The following is an 8273-nucleotide window of genomic DNA, read 5'->3' as shown; positions in this document are numbered from 1 at the left end:
AAGTCTGTCACTCTTGATTTATGATGCTTTAAAGGCACGTTAGACATAAAGATATAAAAGATAGATGTAAAAGTCACACCAGTTGCCCTGAAAGTCAGCTAGAAACCCAAGGCTTTTAAATTCCTGGGTGGTATTAGTCCAAATTGGCAGCCAAAGGAACAAAGTCTTAGTCACCACACTTCCATGTCCTTCTGAACAGAAATAGGCTCGAATCTTCCGAGTGGCTCTTGTGAGGTGCTTCATCGGTGACGTCACACAGATTGTCACCGCCCTCAGTCTACTTTAGGCCCTGCTGAGAGTCCAAGAGTCCAGGCAGCCAGGGAGACAGCAGGAGTTGGAGGCTGAATTGGAGAGAGTAAGGAAGAAGCGTGCCATAGCCCAGGTGTGTCCTTGACCCTCATCAGGTAACAGCAGAGTTATCTGCCTGGCCTATAGAATGTGTGTGTGTGTGTGTGTGTGTGTGTGTGTGTGTGTGTGTGTGTGTGTGTGTGTGTGTGTGTGTGAAAACCACCATTGAACTGGGTGCAATTTTGCTCATAGCCTTTTGGGTTTTAGTAGATCCATGTGGCAATCACTTTGGGTCATATACCCCAGGGAAGAATTAAAATAAGAGACGGAATGTTTTATGGACTAACAGTGGAAAGGATGTCTGTTCTGATTCCTGCCTAACTTTGAGTCATCCTTCCTAAATATGTAAATATATGTGAAAATTCATCTTCGCCTTACATTTGTATGTGTTGATTGAATTGGGCCAATTGGAAATTCTCACCTTATTTTCCCCGTTTTATTCAATTAAAATACATGACCGAACAAATACTTGCAGTCACTGTCAAAGTTCAAAAAATAGTTACGAGGTAAGCCATGGGAAATAAGTGTGCTCAGTAGCTGTCAATTCATAATGCATAAAACATGAGCAGTCTAGCAACAATTATAAGCCACACATATAATGATCATTTACCAAAAACCTGATCATTTACTAGCACCCAGAAATCTATTCCTGATCACCTCCCTTTCTGCTGTCTGTCCCAACTATTGAAGTAGTTTTGACCTTCCTTAGTGCTTTCCCATATATTTGTACATTCCTAAACAAGTTCCTTGTCTTTGATTCTATAAAAGGAACCATCTGTTTCTTTTGTATATTCTTCTTTTGCTCAGCAGTTGTATTTGTGAGCTCTGTCCATCTTGTGTGCAGCTACAGTAGTGCTTACATTTTCTCTGTTCAATAGCATTCAAATGTCTCCATATACTATTCAGCCATTCAAGTGTTGATGAACAGTTGTGTTTTTTTTTATTTATTTTTATTTACTTTTTTTACACTTTGGAGTTCCTATGCTACCTTGAACATCCTTGTACATGAATCCTGGTGCCCGTGTACTTGAGAATCTAAGGTAGAAGTTAAACTGTAAGCATTAAGGAAGAACATTTTCTACCTTAATTAAAAAAGTACCACATTGTCAAAGTGACTGAAAATTCACACTTAATTTAGTTGCAGTAATAACCTGCTGTAATATTCTTAAGAGGTGACCACAACTCTGGGAACTAGCTCTTGTCTGTCACTTGTAGGCCTGCCTCTAACTTTCTTTTTTTTTGGGGGGGGCAGTCCGGTCGTGGGACCTGAACTCTGGGCCTGGGCCCTGTCCCTCAGCTCTACAGCTCAAGGCTAGCACTCTACCACTTGATCCACAGCACCACTTCCGGCTTTTTTTCTGCTTATGTGGTGCTGAGGAATCGAACCCAGGGCCTCATGCATGCAAGGTAAGCGCTCTGCCACTGAGCCACCTTCCCAGCCCTCTAACTTTCTTTGCTACAAAAACAGCCTCTCTTTTAAAAGTCAATTTCTCAGCTAAGTTTTTGGGACAGACAAAACCCACTGTAATACTTGCCTAAGTTATCAAGGTAATTGGAAAAACTTCCAATAGCATGTTCCTCTTTTTTATTCCCCCCAAGTGTTTTCCTATTGGATCCCAAATCATGATTCATTTTCTTTAGTTTGTGGTACTGAGGAATGGAACCCAGGCTCCACGCATGCATGCTAGGCAAGCACTCTACCATTAAGTCACATTCCCAGCCCATGATTCCTTCTAATATAAGAGCTTACTCTAATCAGCAGATCTGGTGGGTCAGTTAATTTGCTCTTCCTGAACTGGGTTACTTTGATCACTATAAACTGGTTTTTGCTTTTTTTCTTGCCTATCTCCACATTTCTTGATAACTTACTCAAATAAACAAATGGGCATTTAGGTCATGGTTTGATCTCACTAATAAGTTTATAGTAAGGGCTGGTAACTTTGATTCCTTTGTCTCCAGACCTCATGTCTAGACTGGTTCTCCTCCTGTTTTTTGAGCTTGTGGGCATTTGGTCATATTCTCACTTCCTCCTTCACCCATCACTTTTCGGTTGTTTAATTCTCCCTTCAAGCAAATCTTTGGAAAGATTCCCATTGGCAAATGACTACTTCCTGCTGTGGACCAAAGATGATGAAGAACTAAAAGAGAAAGGCAATGTAAACCAATAATTATTGGCTGTGTGCTAAACCAAGATTCAACCACTAACTGGTTAGTACCATGTGGTTGGCACCAACAATTACACAATTAAAATGACTATTCAGCTAGAACGAATAATTTGGTCCATTGATGCTACAACAGATACAGTAATTCAAGCTAATAGTTCTATTTGGTTAGATGGCTCAAAATATTCAGACAAAAACTTGACTACGAGAGCTTTCCACCCCTCAAACTCTCACCCTTAGCAAACAAAATACTATTTTGTTAAGGTTTTATATTCAATAGTAAAACTTCACCGTGAATATCTAAAATGTAGGTGTCTACCTAAAATTATCTAAAGAACAGAACACTGGTATGTTATCTACATTGTCACTCTACATCACCAAAGGTAAATAATTTGATGGATGGCATATCTATGTTCTCGAGGTGTGGTTTCCTGCAAGTACAATGTGCACGCACTCTGAAGATTCCAATCCTGCTCTTTGAAATGTTTACAATCTAGGCACATCCTGGGCTGGACTAAAAATAACTGGCACAAGCCCTGAAGCTGAAATGCTCATGAGGTTAACACTTGCTCTTTGGACTGACTAGCAAGGGACTTTTGGTTGACCCCCCAGTAGGCTCTGTGCCCAATGCAAAGCCATGCAGCTGTTGGCACTATTTTACACCTTCAGCTGGGGCTGGATGAAGACTTAGAGCAGCCTGAAATCCAGAGGATTATGTGATCCTCCGCCCAAGGATAGATAATTCAGTGTCTCATGGGCAACACTGAACGGTAACATTCTTTTCTTTTGGTGTCTGTACTTGCTGATGCCTTTAAGTTAGTGAAATAAACACATGCGTTCATACACACAGAAGTCAGAAAGAAATGAAATGCTTTAAATTTGGTTAAAAGTACCAGTACAGAGAAAGTACAAAGTGCAAAGAAAGTACAAAGGAAGAGAAGAATCAGAACAAAAATATTGGTTTTTGTGACACCAGGAAGGGAAGCCAGACTCTTAATATTAATAGAAGTTGTGTGTGTGTGTGTGTGTGTGTGTGTGTGTGTGTGTGTGTGTGTGTGGTTTAAGGTATTGACTCATGTCACTGTGGACGCTGACAAGTCTGAAATTTCCATGGTAAGCTGGAGTGAAGAGTGGCAGCTCTTGTTCAGAGATAGCCCAAGGACAGATGTTGGACATCTGGGATGGGCAAGGTTGAGTTATGACTCCTTGATCCTGGAATGGCAATCTTTTTCCTGTGGGTTCCTTAATATCTTCTTTGTTTCCTTTCTTTAGTTATTTTTCTCTGCCCCCCCCAAGGCACAGGGCCTCATAATTCCTAGGCAGATGTTCTATCTCCTGAACCAAGCCTGCAGTCCCTTTTTGCCCTTTTTTTTTTTTTTTTACCTTTCCAAGGTAGAGTCATGCTCCCTGCCCAGGCTGACATAGGCTTCTATCTACCTCGGGCTTCCCTGTGTTGTTACTGGAGATGGTAGGCACAAACCACTGCACTTAACCATTGTGCTTCTCCTGTAGCTGGGATAACAGCTCACCACCACCGTGCCCAGCCATTGAGTGAGAAAAGTCTCTCAACTTTTTATGCCTAGGCTCACTCCAACTGTGATCCTCCAATCTCTGTCTGTCAAATAGCTGGGATTACAGTCCTAGTCACTGTGTCTGGTCTTTTAATCCCCTCTTTTTTTCCTTTTTTTTGTTGTTGTTGGTTGTAGAGCTTGAACTCAGGGATTGGGCTCTGTCCCTGAGCCCAAGAGAGAGATCTCTTGAGAGATCTCTCTTGAGAGAAAGATCTCTCAAGGTTAGCACACTAACACTTTGAGCCATAGCTCCACTTCCAGTTTTCTGGTGGTTAACTGGAGATAACAGTCTCATGGACTTTCCTTCATGAACTGGCTTTGAACCCCAATCCTCAGATCTCAGACTCCTGAGTAGCTAGGATTACAGGCACGAGTCACCAACATAATCCCCTGTTCTTAACAAGACACCAGTCACCTTGCATCAGGGTCTACCTGAGTGACCTCATTTTTGTTAGTTTGCTTGCTTGTGTTGGTAGTCTGAGGTTTTAACTCAAAGTCTTGCTTTAGCTATGTAAGCTCTTTACTACCTCAGTCATGCCTCCAGCTCTATTTGCTGTAGGCTTCTTTTTCTTTTTTCCTGGTAATGTCTCATGCTTTTCCCCTAAAGTTTGCCTTGGCCTGCAATCCTATTACCTAGGGCCTCCTGAGTAGCTGGGATTACAAACATAAATCAGTACACTTAGCCTTAGTGACCTCAAGATGCTCTCTCCCAATGCAGCCACATCCTTAGGGAATTAGGGCTTTAAACATAAACATCTCAAGGGGGACACTGTCAACAAATATCATCTTATATTAACCCTCATTTACCTCCCCATGTCTTGATTTGGTTCTTCCTCTTAGGAGGTGAAGACAAGCCGGAAGGCGAGTCTGCCGGAAGTTGAGTCTGCCGGAAGTCCTCCCCAGCCAGTGTGAGGATGGAGCGGTCCACCCAGGAGCTGTTCCTCAACTTCACCGTGGTCCTCATCACTGTCCTCCTCATGTGGCTCCTTGTGAGGTCCTATCAGTACTGAGAGGCCAGGAGTTGTTCCCAGGCCTGCCTAGATGCCCTGGGGGTGCCTCCTGCCTGCCCTGAGAGCCCACAGCTGTCATGGGGTGTCACTCTTGGCACCCCCAAGCTCCTCTGATCCACACTCACAATGCCTGACCTATCCCAGCACTAGGAGTGATCATGTGTTCAGTAAAGATGCTGCTTGCATGGCCTGCCTGGCGACCAGTGAACACTAGAGCTAGCCCCAACTCCTACTGCCCATGGGTTAGACAGGCTACAAGGTCAAAGGCAAACTGGATTCATGATGCTGCCACACTAGAACAGCCCCTGATGTGTCTCACCACACTCTCTCCCCACAATCCGCACTGCCTGTAACCAAACTCTCATTCAACCCGCCAGAAGCAATGCTAGAGGAAGTCTCTGTTAACTTCTCTAACTCTCATGTCAATAAAGTCAACTCAACCATGAAGTTGGTGGCTTTTTAGAATTTATTTTAGCTTCTGTGAATGGTGCAGCATTCACCCCTTGACTATGGCAGAAGTGACAAACGCTCTGGTATTTCTAGCATTTGAGTTAAGCTAAGGCTCACCAACTGCTAAGGATTTGAAACCAAGTCAAGTAAGGGGATCACATTTCAATCATTCCTTTGGGTCAGTGTTCCTCAAGCCTTTCCCTTTAACCAGTTCCAAGGGCAGAGGGAGGATAACTTCACTCCGCTAGAAGATCTGGGCCAGCACCTGGAGAGGCCACTAAAAGACAAGCCCCCCTAGAAGTCTTGCAGCTTATCCTCAGAATTCACAAAAATGATATATTCTACTACATAGCATCTCCATGTTTATTTAACTCATCTGTCTCTCTATACCAGCTGTGCGGCTTGAACTCAGAGCTGAGCCACAGTTCCACTTCTGGTTTTTTGGTTGTTAGTTCGAGATAAGAGTGTCTCAGAATGGGGCTGGGAAGGTGGCTTAGTGGTAGAGCGCTTGCCTTGCATGCCTGAGGCCCTGGGTTCGATTCCTCAGCACCACATAAGCAAAAAGAAGAAAGCCGGAAGTGGCACTGTCTGTGGCTCAAGTGGTAGAGTGCTAGCCTTGAGCTAAAGAGCTGAGGGACAGCGCCCAGGGTCAGAGTTCAGGCCCGACGACCGGACCCAAAACAAAAAACAAACAAAACATAACAAAACAAAAAAAAGAGTGTCTCAGAATTTTCTGCGCTGGCTGGCTTTGAACTCCAATCCTCAGATCTCAGTCTCTTGAGTAGCTAGGATTACACAGGCAGAAGCCACCAGCAACTGGCTTCCATGTTTATTTTTAATATAAGTATTTAGCATTATTGATCACTAATATGAATCATGTTCCTAAATGTAGAACATTCTTATTTAGTTATTGTCTTGATACAAATACAGCCTTACAGGGACAAAGAAAATACACGAGGGCTGGGAATGTGGCTTAGTGGTAGAGTGCTTGGTTAGCATGCATGAAGCCCTGGGTTCGATTCCACAGTACCACATACACAGAAAAACCTGGAAGTGGTTCTGTGGCTCAAGTGGTAGACTGCTAGCCTTGAGCACAAGAAGCTCAGGGAAGCCGGGCGCCGGTGGCTCATGCGTGTAATCTTAGCTACTCAGTAGGCTGAGATCTGAGGATTGCAGTTCAAAGCCAGCCTGGGCAGGAAAGTCCATGAGACTCTTATCTCCAATTAACCACTAGAAAACTGGAAGCGGTAGAGTGCTTGCCTTGAGCTGAAGAGTGCAGGGACAGCACCCAAGCACAGAGTTCAAGCCCCATGACCAACCAAAAAAAAAGAAAAAAAGAAGCTCAGGGACAGTGGCCAGGCCCTGCATTCAAGCCCCAGGATCGTCAAAGAAAGAAAGAAAGAAAGAAAATACATGTGTACATATATATAACTGTAAGCACAGCACAGGAAGTAGACATTTCTTTAGTATGTTGCTAGAACACTGCCTTAGACAGACCTCACCTGTTAAATTTGTGAGAATTCTGTTAAAGCTCATCTTAGCACCTGCATAGCATAGCATCTGCACCTTCCTTGCTGAGAATCTGAGCACCGAGGCACTGTCCACTTAGCACTGTGGTCCTCTGTCCTGTCTATACTCAAAGAAAGTCAATAAATCCAGGGGTGATTTTTCATGGTACAGAGGTTAGGTCTTCCTCAGATTGATTAAATAGAAAAGTCAGGAGGTGGCTCTTAAATTTAAAGAAAACTAAATCTTCTAGATGATTTTATTGTGTAGCAGAGTAATGGGTACCAGCCATTGCTTCTCAATCTTTGATGTGATTCTGAGTCAGAGAAGTCTTGTTCAAATGAAGATTTGAATTCAGTGTTGATTCTGAATTATTTTAGGGCAGATCCATGGAAGTTTTAGACCAGCTTCCAAGTGAGGCTAGTGTGCCTTCCATAGATTTCTGCATGTGCATTAGTCCATCACAATAACCTGTGGGAAAAAAATCTTTGAAAAAAACAAAACATTCGAGCTTGATTTTTTTTAAAAATGGGTCTTATTTTATGTCTAGAGGTAATTTTTTTTTGGGTTTTAAGGAAGGATTCTAATATGAGTCTAATGTGATTCAAATGTGATGCTAATATTAAGAATTGTAAGATCAAGAAAAAGGTGTACTAAAATTTTTTGTTTTGGCCAGTCCTGAGGCTTGAACTCAGGGCCTGGGTACTTCTTTTGCTCAAGGCTAGTGCTCTACCATTTGAGCCACAGTGCCACTAAAGGTGCTGTATTTTGAGAGATCCTCCTTCTCCATCCTCCTCCAATTGGGAGGTAATAGTGTATGATCTGCTCAGGGTCCTGTCTCTAATCTTGGAGTTTGACTACACAAGCAGGCATCTATAACTTAACAACACTACTCAGAGGCCCACCGCTCCAGGACCTGTAGTCCTTGAAGAGTAGTCCTTGGTGAGTAGTTATTCATTTCCTTGAAGAAAATCTCAAAGCAGCTGCTGCTGACTGATGTTTGTGTACGTTTGAGAAATGCTATGTATTGGGGAAGGAGGGGCACAGTCCCTTCAGACATTGGGTGTGTTGGTCTCTTTGTGGAGCTGAAATCCTGGAGTCCACATTTATAACAGGGATCATTTAGGGAGTCTACTGCATGGGAGCCCTGCACCAGGCCCTTGCCATATTTCTTGCCACTTAGAGGATGTGGGGGCTGAGGGACAGAGATCTCACTAATCAGGTGT

At 43.3% G+C, this 8273-nt stretch overlaps 1 protein-coding gene across 2 annotated transcripts; it reads left to right on the top strand.

The window, feature by feature from the left end:
- Positions 1–306: 306 nt before the first annotated feature.
- Positions 307–5538, top strand: LOC138821377 (sarcolipin). Of its 2 annotated transcripts, none has more exons than XM_070013557.1 (2): positions 307–382; positions 4922–5538. In XM_070013557.1, the coding sequence occupies exon 2, from the start codon at positions 4996–4998 to the stop codon at positions 5089–5091; it is 96 nt and encodes a 31-aa protein (XP_069869658.1). In that variant the 5' UTR covers positions 307–382; positions 4922–4995; the 3' UTR covers positions 5092–5538. The 2 variants fall into 2 exon arrangements, with proteins under 2 accessions (XP_069869658.1, XP_069869659.1); XM_070013558.1 differs by having other exon boundaries at positions 307–404.
- Positions 5539–8273: the final 2735 nt, after the last annotated feature.

The sequence above is a fragment of the Dipodomys merriami genome, unplaced genomic scaffold (assembly GCF_024711535.1).
Source record: "Dipodomys merriami isolate MVZ:Mamm:240054 unplaced genomic scaffold, mDipMer1.0.p SCAF_91, whole genome shotgun sequence".
NCBI classification, from domain to species: domain Eukaryota; kingdom Metazoa; phylum Chordata; class Mammalia; order Rodentia; family Heteromyidae; genus Dipodomys; species Dipodomys merriami.
Note: the sequence above shows the minus strand (reverse complement) of the source record. Positions and strands in the feature narration are given on the sequence as shown.

What these genes read in the sequence shown, in the direction of transcription:
- LOC138821377 (XM_070013557.1), top strand. Translation starts at nt 4,996, where the DNA reads ATGGAGCGGTCCACCCAGGAGCTGTTCCTCAACTTCACCGTGGTCCTC.